Source organism: Rana temporaria, chromosome 2 (assembly GCF_905171775.1).
Source record: "Rana temporaria chromosome 2, aRanTem1.1, whole genome shotgun sequence".
In the NCBI taxonomy this organism is placed as follows: Eukaryota; Metazoa; Chordata; class Amphibia; order Anura; family Ranidae; genus Rana; species Rana temporaria.
Window position 1 is genome coordinate 202,202,062 of NC_053490.1, and position 22,436 is coordinate 202,224,497.

The 22,436-nt window shown below is 44.9% G+C and overlaps 1 protein-coding gene across 2 annotated transcripts in view; it reads left to right on the forward strand.

The window, feature by feature from the left end:
- Positions 1–7,631: 7,631 nt before the first annotated feature.
- TFDP1 (transcription factor Dp-1) overlaps positions 7,632–22,436 on the forward strand; it is a 155,306-nt gene continuing 140,501 nt past the window's right edge. Inside the window, exons 1-2 of one of the 2 annotated variants that reach the window (XM_040336262.1) lie at positions 7,632–8,205; positions 11,691–11,769. In XM_040336262.1, coding sequence (XP_040192196.1) covers positions 11,758–11,769 — 12 coding nt within the window. In that variant the 5' untranslated portion in view covers positions 7,632–8,205; positions 11,691–11,757. Of the gene's footprint in view, positions 8,206–10,749; positions 11,326–11,690; positions 11,770–22,436 lie in introns of those variants that run through there. The other variant, XM_040336263.1, reaches the window with a different exon arrangement.

Below are 22,436 nucleotides of genomic sequence, written 5' to 3' on the forward strand. Positions count from 1 at the left end.
TCTCGTCCGTTGGGACGTGTATAGCGGCACTTTGAGCCACAAGGGAGCTTGTGTATGACAGGGGGACTTGGCTTTTCTCCTCTGAACAGGGCATGGTTGTGGGAATGAACTGAAGAATAGGTGGATTGACGAATGTCCAAGAATGACTTGTAGATATTGTCTTGACGGGCCAAAAATCTTTTATCGAGGCTGCCCAGACATGCCGGAATTGGAAGAGACGAGCCCCGACTCTTTCCGTCTGGGCCGGCTGTACATCAAAAGGACTTAGGGGCCTCACGTCCGCCAGAGGAAGGGCTTTTAGCAGGTTTCTGACCAGAGGACTGGTTTCTTCTCCAGTTCTTCCTGAAATCACGCCCAGGTCTGTACCGACGAGCCTCTCTTGCCCGATCTTGATCCTGCCTGGGAAAAAATTTCCTTTGTCCATACGGACGACGATCCTTGGGAAGGAACCCTGACTTACCCCCTGTGGCCCGGGAAATGGCGCTGTCCAATTTTTATTCCAGAAGAGGGAAGAACCCAAAAAGGGTATCTTGCACCATGCCTGTTTAGAGGCAGAGTCAGCCACCCAAGGGCGTAGCCACAGGGCATGTTTGGCCGTAACGGAGGAGAGCATGACCCGAGCCACTAAGAGAATAAGGTCAAGGGAGGCCTCACCCAAAAAAACTGATGCCATCTTTAGTTCTTGGACTGGAATGCTTCTGGCTAAGTCTTCAGAGACGCAGGACAACACAGAATCCATCTCACCTGTCCAGGCCTGCATTGCTTTTGACAGGGCTGCGAGAGCTAAGGCTGGTTTACAAGCTATGCCTGCTGTAATGTAAATACGTTTTAGATCCCTGTCTATTTTTCTCTCCAGACCATCCTTGAAGGAAACGGTGTCTTCCAGAGGGAGAGTGACATGTCTTACCAGTCTCATCAAGGCTGCATCAACTAGAGGGGCTGACTCTAAATGCCTCACCCCATCACTCTTGAATGGGTACATTTTAGCTATTTTAGATAGTAAAGAATTTTTCTTATCCGAGCCAGACCATGCCTCTGTAATAACTTCTCCAAGCTCACCAAGAAGGGGAAAGTTAGGGCGGTCTTTCTTAAACTGCTTGAAGTACTTCCTTTGCTTGGAAGGTGCTTCTACTGGATCTTCCCAATTTAAAGCGTCCTTAACTGCTTTTACCAAGATTGGGACCAGAGAAAAATCAAAGCCTATCGCATAGTTAACACTTTCCTCCTCGCTATCTGAGGACATACTTGGGGAGCGGTTAAGCTGAGAGGGCCCTGGAACCTCAGGGCTGTCCTGCACAAGGACTGGGGATGGTTCAACAGGAGGGACAACTGCTTGGATGGAATCAGAGCCAAATTAAAGATTCTTGGACCACTCTTCTGACCAGGGCTTCACCTCCTCTTTCCCTTACAGCATGGGAATAACATGGCTCACAGAAGGATTTTCCTTCTGGGACCTGAGCTCTACATCCCCAACAGGATTTACTTCCAGAGTGACTGGAATGGCGGTGAGAATTGGTGACCCGATGTGGATCTAGATCCATCTCTATGATGTTTAGACGATGACCTAGAGCTTCTAGAATTTGATTGATGATGCTGAGACCGAGTTTCAACATTATCTTCACATGCTAACGACTGAGAAACAGACCTATAGCTAGATTCACATAGAGTTAGGTCGGCGTATCAGTAGATACGCCGACCTAACTCGGAATCTGCGCCGACCTAAGTTTAAGTGTATTCTCAAACAGAGATACACTTAAAACCTATCTAAGATAGGACGGCTTGCGCCGTCCTATCTTAGGGTGCAATGTTTAGGCTGGCCGCTAGGTGGCGCTTCCATTGTGGTCGGCGTAGAATATGTAAATCACTAGATACGCCTATTTACGAACGTACGCCCGGCCGACGCAGTACAGATACGCCGTTTACGTAACGCTTTATCAGGCCTAAAGTTATTCCATCAAATAGTTGGAATAGTAATGTTAAAGTATGGCCGCCGTTCCCGCTTCGAAATTCCAAAATTTTACGTTGTTTGTGTAAGTCGTCCGTGAATAGGGATTTACGTCATTTACGTCCATGTTGAAATCAATAGGACCGTGCGGCGTACTTAGCCGCAATGCACACTGGGAAATGTAGGCGACGGCGCATGCGCCGTTCCAAAAAAAAGTCAATCACGTCAGGTCAAAGCAAATTATCATAAAACACGCCCCCTCAGCCTATTTTGAATTAGGCACGCTTGCGCCCGCCGCATTTACGCTACGCCGCCGTAAGTTAGGAGGCAAGTACTTTGTGAATACAGTACTTAAATACGATACGCCGCCTTAAAGTTGCGCGCCCCTACCTGAATCTAGCTACTAGAGGGGCTGAGAACAAAAGGGAATAAAATACTATTTTAGACTGGCCAAAACCCATAGAAAACAGGCAGAGGGAAAATAAATTTCATCCTACCTGCAGCGTAAGGTTTGGCCACGGGGGCGGTGACGCATCCATGGCAGGGAAGCACACAATACTGAAACAGACCAATGATAAGGGTAAGGCATTGAAGATCAGCACAATCATATATGAGAAAAAAAACAAGGCAGTGATCCAGCACTGGCTCTTACCTTAGGACAGAAGAATAGCACCTAGTATGCAATGCTTCAGGACTGTGACATCAAATAGCTGTACCTGACAGCTATTTAAACTTGCCGCCCCGCGATGACGTCACTGTGCTCGGCCGTGCGCATCACGCGCCTGCGCTGTGTCCGGCGTCACCCCCGCAGGCCTCGCGCGCATGTGCGATCACGGCCAACTGGACTGCGCGTGCGCAACCAAGCCTTGTTCGAAAAACGAGACCGGCTCATGCGCAACACCATCTGAAGGCGGCGAGGCTGGAACGCAATGCGCTCCAGCGGCCATGGCTACAACAGGAAAACGACAGACAACATACATAAACTTGCTGCCATCAAGTAAGTTTAGTATACATTAACACCACGGAGTCCCACGATCCCGCCTTGAGCTAGGGGCCAGCGCTGCCCATACTGTGTGGTCTGGGTCACTTGGAAATGGGGCCTCCTGCTAATAGCCAGGATATACGGCCAAGTTACTGCTTGCCTGCCAGTGGCAGGTTAGTAAGCTCCATAAAAACACTACAGACACTGCGGATGTCCATCTTGCTAATAGCAAAGATTTTTTGGACTTCAGAGTCATAACAGAAGCACTCTGTGGGCTAGATTCAGATAGATCCGCGTAATCTATCTGATTTACGATCCGCCAGTGCAAATTTGAGAGGCTAGTGCAGTATTCAGAAAGCACTTACTTCGAAACTTGCGCCGGCGGATCGTAATTCCCCGGCTAGGGGGAGTGTAGTATTTAAATCAGGCGCGTCCCCGCGCCGATTTAAATGCGCATGCATCGTCCGCAAATTTTCCCGGCGTGCATTGCTCCCAATGACGTCGCTGGTTTCGGCGTGAACGTAAATTACGTCCATCCGTATTCGCGACCGACTTACGCAAACAACGTAAAAATTCAAAACTCGGCGTGGGGACGACGGCCATACTTAACATAGGATACACCGCACTTACCCCTGCTATAGCAGGGGTAACTTTCCGCCGGAAAAAGCCGAACGCAAACAACGTAAAAAAAAAGTGATGGGCGTTCGTTTCTGAATCGGCGGATCTCCTCATTTGCATATTCGTCGCGTATACAAATGGAAGTGCCACATAGCGGCCGGCGGGAGATTGCAGCCTAAGATCCGACGGTGTAAGTCACTTACACCTGTCGGATCTAGGGGAGATCTATGCGTAACTGATTCTTATGAATCAGTCGCATAGATCCGACCGTCGGATCTCAGAGATACGACGGCGTATCAGGAGTTACGCCGTCGTATCTTGTTTCTGAATCCGGGCCTATATGTATAACCACCAGGACTTTTGGACCGAGGGACACGCTTCTTTAAGGTAAAAACAACCTAGGTCCTAGGAGGAGGACAAAAAAGGAACACAGTCTATTGGGAGAAGTAAAGCTTTATGGGAGTAGGGTCCTATGAGGTATGAGAGGCGGGATTAACCCAGACGTAGGCTGCCATGGAGTCTGTCAGGAAATACCTGATTTTCTGGAAAAATGTCTGGGGTGCCAACAATTTCGGCCATGACGAAGGAATTTTTTTTTTTTATTATTGGGATATTTATTATAGCAAAAAGTAAAAAATATTGTGTTTTTTTTCAAACTTGTCACTCTTCTTTTGTTTATAGCGCAATAAATAAAAATGGCAGAGGTGATCAAATACCACCAAAAAAAAGCTCCATCTGTGGGAAAAAATTATAAATATTTAATTTGGGTACAGTGTTGGATGACCGTGCAATTGTCATTCAAAGTGTGACAATGCTGAAAGCTGAAAAATTGGGTGGGCAGGAAGGGGGTGAAAGTGCCTGGTATTGAGGTGGTTAACCAATGACATGTAGTAGAATACATTTTGGCGTAAATTATATATATTTTTTTAAAATTCTCTGTCTTTTTCATTGATATCGCAAAAAATAAAAAACCCAGCGGTGATCAAATACCACAAAAAGAAAGCTCCATTTGTGTGAATAAAGTGATACATAATATAATTGGGGTACAGCGTTGCCAATTAAAGAGGAAGGAAGGTCTATTTTTGCACCTATAATAAGGCTTACCTGTAGGCACCATGAATATCTCCTAAACTTGTACCGTTTAGGAGATATTCACACTGCATGCAGCTGGTGATGTCACCAACACATGCACTCTGAAGAGATGGCATACTAGTGCCGTCCCTTCAGAGCCCCATGCTGTGGTCCGTTACATCATTGCGGCGTGGCCAATCAAACTGCGAGTGTCCGTGAACCCGGAAGGAAGAGTGGGTGAAGATGGGAGCCCTCTCAGCAGTGACAGCGCGCTGCAGGAGGGCTTTGTTCTAAGCACATTATGCCTTTACCTTGCGGGGTTAAAATTGTGCGGTTTGCTACCAGTTCCCGCAAACCGCCGTAGCTTTACGTCGGTACTTTGATGTATAATGCCGAGGTTATGGCAGCAGATAGCTACCATCACCCTGGTATTTTCTGACATGGCAGGTGGTCCTCTTTAAGTTAAAAGTGGTCTCCATGGCAGATTCGCTGCAAGATTACTTTTATCGGCGGCGGGAGAGATGCCTGCCCCCCTCCTGTCACTTACCGGAGTCGCCAGTAGCAGCGGAGACGAGGCGATCCTTTCCCCTCAGAGGCTGTGAGTCTAGTAAGGGAATGGTAGTCCCCGCTCGACTCAATTACATTGTATGACAGAAGCGACGTTAAGGCCCCATGCACACGAGACGCTGGTAAACTCGAGTTCAGAGGCATTTGGGCATTTTTTTCAACTGCCCCTGAACACATTTAATATTATCCTATGTGTCCAAGCACACATTCACGTTTTTTTTGCGTTTTAAAGCAGTTGGGTTTAGGCTCGTTTTTTCAGACGCAAAATTTTGGGTTCAGACGCAAACGGTTTTGCGTTTAAAAGCTTTGGGAGGGTCTACAATGTCTTTGTTATGAACGCTGATAGCCGCAAACGCGGTAAAACGCTGCGAAATTCGCAGCAAAAACTGGCATTTTAAACGCCGGTTTTTGCCTTTGAAAACTTGAGTTTACATGTGTTTGCATTTGCTTCTCGTGTGCATGGGGCCTAAACGTCACTTCCACCGAACAGCCTTAAAGGGGGGGGGGGGGGGGAAATATTGAAAAAATAAATAAAAAAAATTGCATTTTAGTGTAAATATGAGAGCTAAGGTCTTTTTGACCCAGATCTCACATTAAAGAGGTCCTGTCATGCTTTTTTTTTTCTATTACAAGGGATGTTTACATACCTTGTACAGTAATATGAATAAAAGTGATCCAATTTTTTTTTTTAAAGGCACAGTGTAAAAATAAAAAGTAAGATAAAAAAGATAAAGGAAAAAACTTTTTTAAAGCGGTCCATTCCGCCCTGCTCGCGCGCATAAGCAAGCGCATACATAAGTCGCGCCAGCTTATGTAAAACGGTGTTCAAACCACACAGTTGAGGTATTGCCGCGATCGTTCGAGCGAGAGCAAAAATTCTACAACTGTAACTCAAAACTGGTAACCTCACCTGTAGAAATTTTTAAGCATCTGAGATTTCTAAGTTTGTCGCCATTCCACAAGTGTGCGCAATTTTGAAGCGTGACATGTTGGGTATCAATTTACTCGCTGTAACATTATCTTACACAATATAAAAAAAAAATTGGGCTAACTTTACGGTTTCCTTATTTTTTTTAATTCAAATAAGTATTTTTTCCCAAACAAAAGGTGTTTGTAAGACCGCTGCGCAAATACGGAGTGGCATAAAGTATCGCAACGATCGCCATTTTATTCTTTAGTCTAGAGCAGGGGTCTCCAAACTTTCTAAACAAGGGGCCAGTTTACTGTCCTTCAGAGTTTAGGGGGGCTGGATTGTGGCCATTGATGGTGTCATTGGGAGAATTATGCCCCATCATTGGACCTCATTGTTAGTGTCAATGGGCAAAATTGTTCTCCATCATAGGTGTCATTGGGAGGAATAGTGTCCCATCAATTGTGTTGTTGGAACCCATTGTTCGTGTCGTTGGGAGAATTATGTCCCATCATTGGAGTTATTGGGCCCCATTGTTAGTGTCAATGGGCAAAATTGTTCTCCATCATAGGTGTCATTGGGAGGAATAGTGTCCCATCATTTGTGTTGATGCACTCCATTGTTAGTGTCGTTGGGAGAAATTGTGTCCCATCATTGGAGTTATTGGGCCCCATTGTTAGTGTCAATGGGCAAAATTGTTCTCCATCATAGGTGTCATTGGGAGGAATAGTGTCCCATCATTTGTGTTGATGCACTCCATTGTTAGTGTCGTTGGGAGAAATTGTGTCCAATCATTGGGAGGCATTGTGCCCCTTTATTCATGTCAGTCAAAGGAATAATGTCCCATTGTTGGCATCAGTGGATGAAATAGTGCCCCAAGGGCCACATAAAAGCAAGCAAAGGGCCGCATCTGAACCCCGGGCCACAGTTTGGAGACCACTGGTCTAGAGCATAAGGTGTCTGAATGTGTATGTATATATATATATATATATATATATAAAATGTTTGGGGGTTCTATGTAATTTTCTAGTAAGAAAAAAAACAAACTGATTTTAACAACAAGTTTGAAAAATAGGCCTGGTCTTAAAGTGGTTAAATTAGTGCAGTGCTGAATAGCAGATAATGGCCTGGTCATGTAGGAGGTAAAATCTTCTGGAGCTCTAATAGTTAAAGAACAAGCTGAGGCAGGAAGCTGATTGGTCTCTGTGTTTAGCTGCTGCAGTTTTAGTAAATATCACAATAGTAACACATGTGTCATAAAAACCTCTATCGAACAAGCAATCCGCCCCCTGCAGCCTGGAAGAGGTTCCCTACAACCATATCCAGGTAAATAATACAGGCAGTTGGTTACGTCAAACATTCGTGCACGAGATTTCTTAGTCACGCCCCGATCCCTTTCACTGATGTGGCTCACTGCCAATCAGCGCCCGGAGGACGCGGAACTGGCCGTGTCGTCACGACTCCCTACGATTCCACCCAAACAGAATGGAGAATTGGCCACCGGAGCCGGCGTGGGGCGGAGTTACGCTGGCTGACGCGAAACAGCTGGCAGCCAATGAGCGCGCGGGTCGTCCAGACGCCGCCAAGCTCGGTTTTTTGTTTGAGGTGACGGGAAGGGAGGATACAGCGAGAGGAGGAAGAGGAGAAGGGCCTGGGACGGACCATACTAGTACGCGGCCCTAGAGAGACGAGCGTCCGGAGAACCGCGAACACACCCCCCGCCTTTCCAAGCTTAGCGCGCCTTCTCGCGGCAGTGTGCGCGGACACCGCGTGTAGGGTTCGCGGGAGCCACAGGCGGCGAGGGGTAGTCATAAGCCGGAGAGAGGGAGAAACACAGAGAGGGGGGATAAGCCCTGACGGTGCGATAAGAAGTGGGCGAGCTCCCGCCATTGAGAATGCTGCACCCCCGGAGCCTGGCCCTGCCCGCTCCTGCCCCTCGCACCCCGTGACAGCCCGCATTCCTTCTGGGGAGACCCCCTTGACAAGCCGTTCACCTACCGCCGTCTCCGGCCCTTCCTCGCCTTCCCGTCCCCCCCCCCCCTCACATGAACGCCGCCGTGCTGACGGAAGTGTGGACACATTACAGCCGCACGGGACGAGCTGGAGGAGGAGGTTGGTGTCCTGTACGGGAAAAGCCGGGGCTACGTGTAATTCTAGGCGGCCGGGGCCTTTTGTTTACTCCACCTCCCTGCTGGAGCTCCGGTGGGTGCAAGTGCTAGGCCCGGGGCCCTCCACAGCTCCTTGCTTATAGTGGGGCCTGCTGGATGATGACAGCTCATGTGTACCCGTACAGGCCTGAGCCAGGGACACAGCATGGCACCGGACAGCTGGCGGGGAAAATGGCTGCCTGCTTACACCTACTCACACAGGACTTGTCTTTCCTAAGTCCTGTCATGTCAAATCTGGGGAGGAACAGGCTTCTGGTTGCCTGCTATACCCTCCTTTCCATATGATCACTGGTCTGATCATATATGTACAAGTCTTACATCATTTGGTGCAAGAAGATCTGATCATATGTGTCTTGGATCATCTGGTATGAGCATATATAAGGGTCAACTGGTGCAAGCTGACGTGGTCCTATAGACTAGGGTCAACTGGTGCAAGCTGACGCGGTCCTATAGACTAGGGTCATCTGGTGCACGCTGACGCGGTCCTATAGACTAGGGTCATCTGGTGCACGCTGACGCGGTCCTATAAACTAGGGTAATCTGGTGCACGCTGACGCGGTCCTATAGACTAGGGTCATCTGGTGCACGCTGACGCGGTCCTATAGACTAGGGTCATCTGGTGCACGCTGACGCGGTCCTATAGACTAGGGTCATCTGGTGCACGCTGACGCGGTCCTATAGACTAGGGTCATCTGGTGCACGCTGACGCGGTCCTATAGACTAGGGTCATCTGGTGCACGCTGACGCGGTCCTATAGACTAGGGTCATCTGGTGCACGCTGACGCGGTCCTATAGACTAGGGTCATCTGGTGCACGCTGACGCGGTCCTATAGACTAGGGTCATCTGGTGCACGCTGACGCGGTCCTATAGACTAGGGTCATCTGGTGCACGCTGACGCGGTCCTATAGACTAGGGTCATCTGGTGCACGCTGACGCGGTCCTATAGCCTAGGGTCATCTGGTGCACGCTGACGCGGTCCTATAGCCTAGGGTCATCTGGTGCACGCTGACGCGGTCCTATAGCCTAGGGTCATCTGGTGCACGCTGACGCGGTCCTATAGCCTAGGGTCATCTGGTGCACGCTGACGCGGTCCTATAGACTAGGGTCATCTGGTGCACGCTGACGCGGTCCTATAGACTAGGGTCATCTGGTGCACGCTGACGCGGTCCTATAGACTAGGGTCATCTGGTGCACGCTGACGCGGTCCTATAGACTAGGGTCATCTGGTGCACGTTGACGTGGTCCTATAGAGCAGGGGTCGCCAAACTTTTTCAAACAAAGGGCCAGTTTATTTCCCTTCAGCCTTTAGGGGGGCTGGATTGTGGCCAACAGGGGCAGAAAATGTCAGGCCCATCATCACTGAGAATAAATATGGCCTCAGGGTTGGTGGTCAATAAGGATGAGCTCTGGCGTGTTCGCATAGAACACGTGCAGAGCCCGCCAGGAAGTGTGAACAGCGCTGCGCTAATAACAGCCAGGGAGACATTTCACGATCCCTGCAGCCGAGCATCAGGACAATGTCTCCCTGGCTGTGATTAGCACAGCGCCGTGCACACTTCCTGGCGGGCTCTGCACGTGTTCTTTGGGAACACGCCGGAGCTCATCCTTGGTGGTCAATAGGAGGAATAGTATACCATCATTGGTATCATAGAATAATGCGCCATTGTTGGTGTCAGTGGGAGTAATAGTTCCTTATATCAGTGGAAGGAATAGTGCCCCAAGGGCCGGATAAAGACTACCAAAGTAGCACATCTGGCCCTCGGGCCACAGTTTGGAGACCCCTGCAGTATATAGGATCATCTGGTGCAAGCTGATGTGGTCCAATGTATAGGATCATCTGGTGCAAGCTGATGTGGTCCAATGTATAGGATCATCTGGTGCAAGCTGATCACCTGGTGCAAGCTGATGTGGTCCAATGTATAGGATCATCTGGTGCAAGCTGATGTGGTCATATATAGGACCAGATGGTCCCTTATGTGCGTCGTATATAGGATTAGCTGGTTATATATAGGATTATCTGGTCCAAGCTGATCTGGTCATATATTAATTTGAAGGGTCAGCTGTGCCTCTAATTCCAAATCTTAATTGCCCCAATTTTTTTTTTTTTATAAAAGCCATGCCTTCCCCATCTGCTAATGGCAGACATGTTTATGCATACTGAGTGGCTGCCACTATTTAGGGCCTGCTGGCTGTAAAGCCCTACTTTGCTTAGTTTCCTTTTGGCTCTAGTTCTTAGGCCTCCCCTTCCTTTTTCTGGGTGGTAGTCTATACTGCTGTGGAGAAGAGGGGGAAGAAGGGAGTCCTTGCCCCAGAATTACACTAGGACACATCTGCAGGGGATTGAGAAGTTTTACATGGGGTCGGATGGGATTGAGGCTTGGCTCCCCCACCCTCCCCTGTGTGCATGGCAGGCTGCTGCACATGTGCGTTGTGTTTTTCCATGAGACACCGTTCTCCCTCCCAGATACATGCATGATCCTTTCCTGCAAGGTCTCTGTGTGCTTCTCGACTTATTTTGGAGGTGGAAGGGAGGGGAGAGAAACGGATATACAATCCCCCTGACCTGGAGTGACTCCCCCAAGTGTCACAGAAAAGGCTACATGAAGTGAGGTGTAACAGCATGCCAGACTTTCACTTTGCAAGATGGCATCTTTTAGTTTTATATCCTTAGTATCAAATGAATAAGACTCGTCTTACTGCCTAAACTTGTATCGCGTTTTTCTAGATTTCAGTCGTAAACTCCCTTCTCGTTTGTCTTTGGCGCATATTGCCAGGTATTACTGTGTGGCTTCCCCGAGGCCTCACGGTTCTTCTGTGGAACTTAGATTGTCAGCTAGGGGCTTAAGAACAGAGGATGCAGCTTTCATAATATCCATCAAAGGCCACCTCAGTTTTTGAATCACCTAAGGAAGTACGGTTATGTTGTCGGTTCCAGAGTAAGGAGCACCTTAGACATATTCTATACAAAAGCAAAGGATGAATACTGCCTGGGTTGCTGAGGGTACTGCACTTTGGCCCATGCACTGTTTTCATATTCTTAATTGCAGTTTTGTGCCTGTGTAGGTATGTTATAGATTGTATATATTGTATTTTTGTACTCCTTACATATTCTGTTGCTAAACTGCTCATATAAAATAATTTTTCTTTCTTATCAACACTGTAATTTTGTCTGTACTTGTAGTGCAACTTACACTGTTTACAACCTGCTTTTTGCTAAATATTTTAAGGGTTGAGCATAATGGATAGAACGCATGATGTGTGTGTGTGTGTGTGTGTGTTTATTTTTTATTAAATATTTTTTTTTAATTTCTCTGGATAGTTAATGAAAGATAAATTAAGTTAATGTTAGGATAGGAAATTGTTGCACTCCCCTTTTTGTCTGCTCTTATTTGATACTAAGAATATTTTATCTTTTTCTGTTTTAACAGAGCATTCACCTTGGGTGGCGTTCCTGCTTGTTGGGCCCTGTTCATCTAATTTCACTTATCTGGTATCATGGCAAAAGATGTGAGTTAAAAAATGTTGGCGTTGCTTAACTTTATTCCCTGAAATTGATGTGACTGTCTAATGAGCTGAAGCTTTACTTTTTGAAGTTTTCTTTATGTGAATTTGGCTAATAAACTGTTGTTTACGCTCTGTAGGCACTAGGAATGGCTTATGTATTCGAAAAATATAATACTTGAGTGTAGGTTTCTGTGACTGATGCAACCGTCCAAGCTGGACTTCAGGTACATAGAGATTTAAACAAGTGAGTACACCCCTCACATTTTTGTAAATTTTATTACGTCTTTTCATGTGACAACACTGAAGAAATTACACTTTGCTACAATGTAAAGTAGTAAGTGTACAGCTTGTATACCTCTCAAAATAACACATCGATTAATATCTAAACCACTGGCAACAAGTGAATACACCCCTAAGTGAAAATGTCCAAATTGGGCCCAATTAGCCATTTTCCCTCCCTGGTGTCATGTGACTCGTTGGCGTTACAAGGTCTCAGGAGTGAATGGGGAAGTAGGTGTGTTAGATTTGGTGTTATCGCTCTCACTCTTGCTAGTCACTGGAAGTTCATCATGGCACTTCGTGGCAAAGAACTCTGAGGATCTGCAAACAAAATTGTTGCTCTACATAAAGATGGCCTAGGCTTTAAAAAGATTGCCAAGACCCTGAAACTGAGCTACAGCACGGTGGCCAAGACCATACAGCAGTTTAACAGGACAGGTTCCACTCAGAACAGGCCTCGCCATGGTCAACCAAAGACGTGGAGTCCACGTGCTCAGCTTCATATTCAGAGGTTGTCTTTGGGAAATGGACATATGAGTGCTGCCAGCATTGCTGCAGAGGTTGAAGGGGTGGGGAGTCAGCCTGTCAGTGCTCAGACCATATGCCAAACACTGAATTAAATTGGTCTGCACGGTTGTCGTTCTAGAAGGAAGCCTTTTCTAAAGATGATGCACCAGAAAGCCTGCAAACCGTTTGAAGACAAGCAGACTAAGGACATGGATTATTGGGACCATGTCCTCTGGTCTGATGAGACCAAGATAAAATTATTTGGTTCAGATGGTGTGTGTGTGGAGGCAACCCGCTGAGTAGTACAGAGACAAGTGTGTCTTGCCTACAGTAAAACGTGGTGGTGGCAGTGTCATGGTCTGGGGCTGCATGAGCTCTGCTGGCACTGGGGAGCTACAGATCATTGAGGGAACCATACATGCCAACATGTACTGTGACATACTGAAGCAGAGCATGATCCCAAATTCTGAACCTGGGCCGCAGGGCAGTATTTCAAACACGCTTCTAAGACGACCACCGCTTTTGCTAAAGAAGCTGAGGGTAAAGGTGATGGACTGGCCAAGCATGTCTCCAGACCTAAACCCTATTGAGCATTTGTGGGGCATCCTCAAACGGAAGGTGGAGGAGCGCAAGGTCTCTAACATCCACCAGATCTGTGATGTCCTCATGGAGGAGTGGAAGATGACTCCAGTGGCAACCTGTAAAGCTCTGATGAACTCCATGCCCAAGAGGGTTAAGGCAGTGCTGGAAAATATTGGTGGCCACACAAAATATTAACACTTTGGGCCCAATTTGGAAATGTTCACTTAGGGGTGTACTCACTTGTTGCCAGCTGTTTAGACATTAATATCTGTGTAAGCTCCTTTGAGTGGGACAGCAAATTTATACTATTATACAAGCTGTAAACTCACTACTTGTAGCAAAGTGTCATTTCTTCAGTGTTGTCACATCAAAATATACAATTTTTACAAAAATGTGAGGGGTGTACTTTCGTTTGTCAGATACTGTTGTACATGAACTAGTCAAAATGCTGTTGAAGTAGATTAGGAAATTTCTATCAAAATAAGAGTTCTAAATATCTTTATTTTTTTATTTTTGGGGGGAGGGTAGCCAGCACTTAACACGTTTTGGATACCTATATAAACTTCAAGTCGGGATCCGCTAGCTGCCCTTATTGATGGCAGTCTCAGCGAGCTGCTGAGACAGCCTCTCCCGCTCCTCCACTGCTCAGCACTCAAATGAGCGTGGAGAAGCAAGAAGCTCACTGACAGTCAACAGATTTCCTCTCAGGGATTTGTAAGAACCGAGCCATTGGCGGTGTTCGGTGGCTCGGTTCTCAGTGCAGAGACGGTGGGGGACAGATGGAGCATCGGTCTGATGCTCATCCACCTAGGCAAGTATCCTACATGTAAAATCATTTATTTTGCTAGAAAATTACATAGAACCCCAAACTTTTTTTTTTTTTTTAGCAGAGACCCTAGAGAATTCAATGGCGGTCATTACAACTTTTAATCTCGCACGGTATTTGAGCAGTCATTTTTAAAATGTGTTTTTTTGGAAAAAAAAAAATTAAAAAGTAAAGTTGGCCCAATTTTTTTGCATAATGTAAAAAGATGAAGTTGCGTAAACTATGAATAAGCACTGTATGCGAGTGTGAAACGCATTAGCCTTTTTCCTGATTTTTTGCTGTGACATCCATGTTGTGACCAGTTTTTATTAAAAGGAACACATTTTTATTTTTGGAGTGCGGCCGTCCCGGTTCTTTCTTATACATTTTTGCATACTATTGCAGTGCCTGCACCCAAGTGTTTGGACTAAAAAAAAGAAAGTTTAATTAAATAGTACCCCTGTCCCCGTGCGCAGAAGCGAACGCATAGGGCAAATCCCGCCCACATATGCAAATGGTGTTCATACCACACATGTGAGGAGTCACCGCGAACATTAGAGCGAGAGCAATAATACTAGCCCTAGACCTCCCCTGTAACTCAAAACATGCAACTAGTAAAAAAAATAGCGCCATTCCATGAGCATGTGCAATTTTGAAGCGTGACATGTTAGGTATCTACCGTATTTATCTTCGTATAGCGCGCCCCGGCGTATAGCGTGCACCCCCCAACCTGGAAGGGAAATTTCCTGAAAAAAAAAAAAAAAAAAATACACCTCGTCGGGGTCTTGCCCGGCGTCTATCGGTGGCCTGGTCCGGTGTCCGTCTGCGGCCCTGGTGGTGTCCTCCGCGCTGTTTCCGAGTCGATCCCCGCGCTGTGTTTGAACGCCGCCGCCGACATATACCGAGCGCAGTACACTCGGGCACGCTCGGCTTCTATCGCATAAAGGCTAGGAGGCGGCACAGGGCGTGACCGCGAGGGGAGCCGAGCCTGGCCGAGTGTACTGTGCTCAGTATATGTCGGCGGCGGTCAAACAGCGCGGGAATCAGTATATATATATATATATATATACTGATTCCCGCGCTGTTTGACCGCCGCCGACATATACTGAGCACAGTACACTCGGCCAGGCTCGGCTCCCCTCGCGGTCACGCCCTGTGCCGCCTCCTAGCCTTTATGCGATAGAAGCCGAGCGTGCCCGAGTGTACTGCGCTCGGTATATGTCGGCGGCGGCGTTCAAACACAGCGCGGGGATCGACTCGGAAACAGCGCGGAGGACACCACCAGGGCCGCAGACGGACACCGGACCAGGCCACCGATAGACGCCGGGCAAGACCCCGACGAGGTGTATTTTTTTTTTTTTTTTTTTCAGGAAATTTCCCTTCCAGGTTGGGGGGTGCACGCTATACGCCGGGGCGCGCTATACGAAGATAAATACGGTAGATACCTAACATGTCACGCTTCAAAATTGCACATGCTCATGGAATGGCGCTATTTTTTTTACTAGTTGCATGTTTTGAGTTACAGGGGAGGTCTAGGGCTAGTATTATTGCTCTCGCTCTAATGTTCGCGGTGACTCCTCACATGTGTGGTATGAACACCATTTGCATATGTGGGCGGGATTTGCCCTATGCGTTCGCTTCTGCGCACGGGGACAGGGGTACTATTTAATTAAACTTTCTTTTTTTTACTTTGGCACTTCAAATTTTTTTTTTTTTTTATCACTTTTATTCCTATTACAAGGAATGTATACATCCCTTGTAATAGGAATAAACATGACAGGTCCTCTTTACAGTGAAATATGGTGTCAAGATCCCACATCTCACCTAGGCTGGGAAGAATGAAATAAAAAAAATAAACCGATCTCAGCCGAGGCGGCACGTTTTTTTTTATATAAATGCAGAGACCGGGTGTGACATCATAACATCGCGCCCGGCCTCCGCGACCATCTGGTCCGCCATAAATCTCTATCCTCAACATCTGGGGCCGGCAGATCCGTTCTCCGACTCGCTGATTTCGGCGGTGAGTGGGTAGAAGCGCTGGAGGTGGGGGACGTCCCTTCTTGCCTCCCGTAAGAACGATCAAGTGGCGGAACAGCCATTATCATTCTTATGGTGTAGGGAATCGCCGGCTGAAAATGCAGATATCTGAATGATGCCTGTAGCTGCAGGCATCATTCAAATATACCCCCACAAAGTCAAGGACGTCATATGATGGCCTGGGGGCGCCTCAGCTACCGATTTTAGTATATTCTGACAAAGGGAGGTGCAACTATCAGAATTGAATGCCCCAAACCAAATGGGGGAAGATTTCCTCCATCCACCTTGGTTGTGTGGATGGAAAAAAATAATACAGATTATTATATATTACACATTTTTTTTTTCTTTTCGTTTTTTTGTTTTGTTTAGCCTACTAGCTCAACAGTGTATGGCCAGTTTTGGTTACACTGGAACAATTGAGAGAATTGGACAGCTTTGACTTTTTTGTTTAGATAAGCTCTTTCAATACATACCGGTAGTTGTTGAATGGAGATTGTACAAGCAAGTGATGTGTGTGTGCCACATTTAAGCTCCAAGGGAACAACAACTACAGTAGGAAACCGTATCAATCTTTTTCAGACCTTTTTACTTTCAGCAAACTTTTTAAATTACTAAATTAATAGATTGTAGAAGGGTTAACACACCTTACATCCTGGTTGTACAATTTCTGTGCAGTTTCCTTTTAGATTTACCCAAATTTTCTAATGTGGAGCCTACCTAAACAATCTACTCCCAGTTGTGTCCAATTGGACAACAGATTGCACTACATGGAGGTTGGTAGATGTAAAGTAGGTTGTGGAATCAGATTGAAACTGAAAATTGCTTAGGCTAGGTTCACATCACGATTTTTACATCCGATAATCGGACCGTTAAATCGGATGTAATCGTATATGACAAAATCGTATGTAATCGTATGTCAAAAATTTTCACTAAAAAATTGGTTCCTGATTTTAAATGTCTGGCTTTCTGGGAAAAAGAAGATTCTTGAAGTTTCTAGCTCGTTCCAGTGTCTAGTGCGCATGCGTAATAAAAAATCGGGTACGATTTATCGGCTAAAAACGCACAGTCATCCGATTTATTACGATTTTAGATTGACCACAATATAAAAAAAATCGGTTAATACGATTTCAAATCCGGACCAAAAATCGTGGTCAAACATGATTTTTGATGCGATTTTTAAATCGTATCAAATCTGATGCGGATCAAATCGGATGCACTTGGGGACCTACATTAATGAATGGAAGTGAATGGATACGTTTTGCCATACAGATTTGTACGATTTCAAAACTAAGGCTAGGTTCACATCACGATTTTAACATCCGATAAACGGACCGTTAAATCGGATGGAATCGTATCTGACAAAATCGTATGTAATCGGATCAGTCATCCGATTTAGATTGACCACAATAGAAAAAAAAAAACGGACACGATTTTAACACAAAATCGGACACGATTTCAATACAACTTCAAATCCGGACCAAAAAACTTGGTCAAACACGTTTTTTGATACGATTTTAAATCGTATCAAATCGTATGCACTTGGGGACCTAAATTAATGAATGGCAGTGAATGGATACGTTTTGCCATACAGATTTGGACGATTTAAAACCTAAAATCGTGAGTAAAAGTAGGATGACAAAATCGTGGTGTGAATGCACCCTAAGAATCGTGAGAACAAGTAGGATGATAAAATCGTGGTGTGAATGCACCCTTAACAAGTTTCAATCGGGGTAGATTTAAACCATAATTTTTAAAGAGCAACTGTCATCTCTGACCTGCTGTTGACTCCCCGACAGACTATTCACTTTAATGGGAAGGCTGTGGCAGTGACAAACAAGGTGAGGGACATAGCGGCGGCTGGTCAGTGGATGACCACTAACGGGCGCTACCATGATGAATCTGAAATGACAGGTGCTCTTTAAATGTAAGGATTCCTGCTGGTAGTTGGGAAACCTTAATTTTGTTTGCAAATATTAAAGATTCTATTAAAATAAGCTGCCTGGTTAGTAAAACCGTAATATCAGAACCGATTCAATCATAAGTTGTGTGCATTTGCAGAGCTTGGATTCATCAAATGAGTTTGGCAAAAATGTAAATATTGCTGAATATACAGCCTCATGCTACATAACCAAGCCCCATTTCATGCTGAATAAACAAAATTATTGTATATTAAATAGTAAACTATATTTAGATTGTTTAACTCAAACACCATTTTATAAAAAAAATCATATTTAAGAAAAATCTGATTGATAGATTATATATATATATATATATAATTTTTTTTTTAATCCACCATGGTTTCAATATATTTTGTTGGTGGTGAGTTCTGTTGGTGTATGTGATTGTTTTTGTAATTGAAAGTTGTTTTAAATTGCTTGGTGTGTGTTTGTGTGTCACCACTGCAACCATATGTAATATGAAGGAGCATATAAATCTCTGAGGTGTCTGTGACATGGAGACTGACAAAAGCCTTGGTGACCAGGATGTCTTGCCAAGGTCCCTCGGGTTTTAGGCTGAACTCTACACAAATGAATGCAGCTTTGTAATCCATTACGGTAATTAAAATGTATGCAATCATTGTAAATACCTAAATTCAACCTGGTATCGGCCTCTTGCAGTCCCTGTCTGGCAAGGCTGTAGTGAGAGGAAAGAGCCAGTGGGTTCAAGTGCTGATATAAGAAAAGAGTGACAGAGGTGAGCTCATTACTGTGCTGCTTCTCCTTTCACTGCCCAGTCAGACTGGGGGTGGGTCTAGATTTAGAGCAACCCAGGCTCAGTGGGAATGATGCTGGTCATAAGAGACATCTAGTGGTAGAAAGATGCTGGGAAATCTCTGCATTGAAGGTCAATATTGCAGAAAAAGTTCTCCTCTTGTGCAGTTGTTTGAGATGAGGTGAATTTCTTGATAGCCCTGACATCACTTAGCTTGCAGTAAATTATCACGAAATCTGCATTTTTATTTTAAATGTGTGTTTTTTTTTTTTGCATAGAATGGTGAGTGGGTTAGATCCAATATCAGATTTCTGTTGCTGTCAGAGCCCTGTTGAGCAGATTCTTGCAATTCTCTGCATCAGTGGTGCCATTTTGTTTTCGATGGCGCACCAACACACAAAGGGAACTTATGTGCACTGCAACATAACATATTGTGGTCTGTTGCATTGCAAAAACAATGCTTGCGTGTTTAATTCCTTTTGCTGCATTTCCAGACCATTTGAACACATCTGAATGCCAAAGGTATGGACCGTTCTGCCTGTAAAGAATTTTCGGTTTGGCCCATGATTATTATTTTTTTCTTCCATGTTAAAGCGGGGGGTTCTCCCAAAAAAAAAATTACTAACATTACATTGAGCCGAGTTGTGATAATGACCTTATGCTGACCTTTTTAATTCTATTGCCGTACATAACGTTTTATCTATATTTTCACCGCGGCTTCTGGGTATGTAATCTGCGGGACTGGGCGTTCCTATTCACATGCTAATTGATTGACATGCGTCCGAACGGCGCATACAGCGTGTCACGAGTTGCCAAAAGAAGCCGAACGTCGGTGCGCAGGCGCCGTATAGAGCTGACTCGCAGTCCGGCTTCTTTTGGCAACTTGTGACACGCTGTATGTGCCGGTCGGAAGCATGCCAATCAATTAGCATGTGAATAGGAACGCCCAGTCCCGCAGATTACATACCCGGAAGTCGCAGTGAAAATAGATAAAACGGTATGTACGGCAATAAAATTAAAAAGGTCAGCATAATGTCGTCATCACAACTCGGCTCAATGTAATGTTAGAATTTTATTTCTTTGGGTGAACCCCTGCTTTAAGCAGTTCAGTTTGCATGCTATGCTTCTGGTTGATAAAGCCATGCATGGTGTATTCTCGCTACCCTGGCAATTTAAACTTCTGCCTATTGATTCTAATAAAGAAGTCTGGAGATTTCCTTGGTCAATGCTATTCAGAATTATCACATAGTTTGACCAGGGCTATTGTGACAAGTAGTCCAGGAAGTGGCAGTGGTTTCAGAAGCAGGTGTGTATTTGCAATACATTCCAGTAGGCTGGCTATTTAATGTTGGAGCTACTATGCTGCATCGTTTAACTTAAACTTGTTAAAGGGAAAATCTAGTCATAGAATACACTTTCATTTTATAACATAAGCATTTTAACCCTTTTGCTGCCAGGCCCTGTGCTCCATTTTTACACTTGCACACACTTTCCTTGTAAAGGAAAACACTTTTTTTGCCTAAAATTAATGTCTGCAAGGTAGAATAGACAGACAGAATAGTGTAATGATTCTGTTAAAAAACTAGTATGACCATATGACCTCTTGAATAAAAAGGTGCTGCTAATTTTTTTTTTAGGCCCCGCAGTATTTGCACAAATGTTTATCAAAAAATATTTTCATTAACAATACACTAAAATCATTAATACATGGCAAAATTTACAAAATTCCAAGCAAATGTAAAAGTTAAAACTGTAGTTACTTAATAAAGACCTGGTGTGTGTGTGTGTGTGTGTGTATATATATATGTATATGTATATGTATATGTATATGTATATGTGTATATGTATATGTGTATATGTATATGTATATGTATATATATATATATATATATATATATATATATATATATATATATATATATATATATATATATATATATATATATATATTCTCTCGGAGGTCTAAACCGACACCCATATCTTTTATTTTTTTTAAAGACGGTCCCTTTTTCTCTGCAGATCTTTGCTTGAATAAATTGGGAATCTGTATAGAGATTTCTCATTCCTTCATAAAATGACAGTCTGATGCATAGTAACACTCGCAATTACTATAGATCAGCTTTCAGTGGATATAGGAGCGATTGCTGCCTATATCCACTGTACTACAGGGGGGCGCTTGGTAAACACATGTTTACTAAGCCCCCCAATCCCCAACTTCACCCCCACATGCACTGATCTACAGCCTGTCAGATTGCTGGAGATCAATGCAGCCAGCATCTGCAGGCTGCAGAAGGAGAAGAAGGGATGCCACTGGAGCAGGCATGGACTCGGGGTGCAGGGGCCGGTACTGGGGGTGATGTAACTTGCGGGGGGGAACACATCTGGATCCCCCTCCCAAACCCCATGCAGCACCTGAAGCCAGCTGGAGCAGCAGTGGAGGGATGCAGGTTTTCAAAGGTAGCTGCAGGGGTCCCCTTTGCCTGGTGTTATCAGTGCTGGGGGGAGAAGGGGGATGAAGAATAGAAAAGGAGTGTGTGTGGTTTAAGGTGAAAGTAAGCAGTGGGAGGTGGAGAAACGAGGGGGGGGGGGGGGGCGTTTTCACAAAAGCTTATAGGAGAGGGAAAAATTGGGTCCGTACAGACTTTGCCACCTGCGGGCACTTTTTAGGTCCGTACGGACCTGGCAGTGAGAGGGTTAATGGCAATACAAATGAGTTATTTTTGACAATCCTATATACGTTTCCTTCAAAAATCCCCTTTCAGGTTGTGACTGCTGCCTGAATGCTGGCCACCTCTTTCCACAACTTCCTTGGCAATCTACATGCTTTGCAACTTTTGTGCTAATTTCTTTGTTTTCATTTTGATTTCAAAAGGACTACAAACCGCATGGTTACTCTCAAGCTGTGCTTCCTTAAAGTGGCTTTTCAAGCTCTAACGAAGCCTATAATGGCTCCCACCCCATTCTAACTACCCTGTAAAAGGAATATTCTTATAATTACCTAGTCCGAGTGGTTCTAAAAAACATGATTCCCCAGTGGCCGGCTTCAGGGGTGAGGGAAGAGTGCAGACAAGGGATGGAATGCTTTGGTTTTTATGTCATCCATAGGCTTACTATGTGGCATCCGTTTTCAACTGTCCCACCTCTCCTCTGGTGTCGCTGCTGCAAACTAATTACCGGTACATGATCGGACTGGAGTGCTCTGAGAATTGGTAAGTATAATGGGTATGTAGAAGTATATTCCTTCTACAGGGTAGTTTGTCTTTTTAGGGTTACAAACACTTTAACCCTCCTATATAAACAAAAGCCCCCTGAAAGGTTTTTACCCCCTTAATGCCCAGGCCATTTTTTGAGATACAGCACTGTTGCTTTAACTGACAATTGTGCGGTCGTGCAATGCTGTACCCAAACAAAATTTGTATTTTTTCATACAAATAGCGCTTTATTTACTAGTACTTGATCACCTCTGTGGTTTTTATTTCTGCTATAAAACACATCCAGTACATTTCATTATCAGTTTAGGCCAATATGTATTTTTGGTTAAAAAAAAAAAAAAAAATTGGTTTGCGCAAAAGTTGTCACATCTACAAACTATGGGATAGATTTTTTGGCATTTTTATTTTTTACTATTAATGCTGGCTATCTGTGTGTGGCTTTTTTTTTTTTGCGGGATTTCGATTATTGCGGCAAACAAATTGGACACCAAGTGACACTTTTTGGAGATCAGTGACACCAATACAGTGTTAAATGC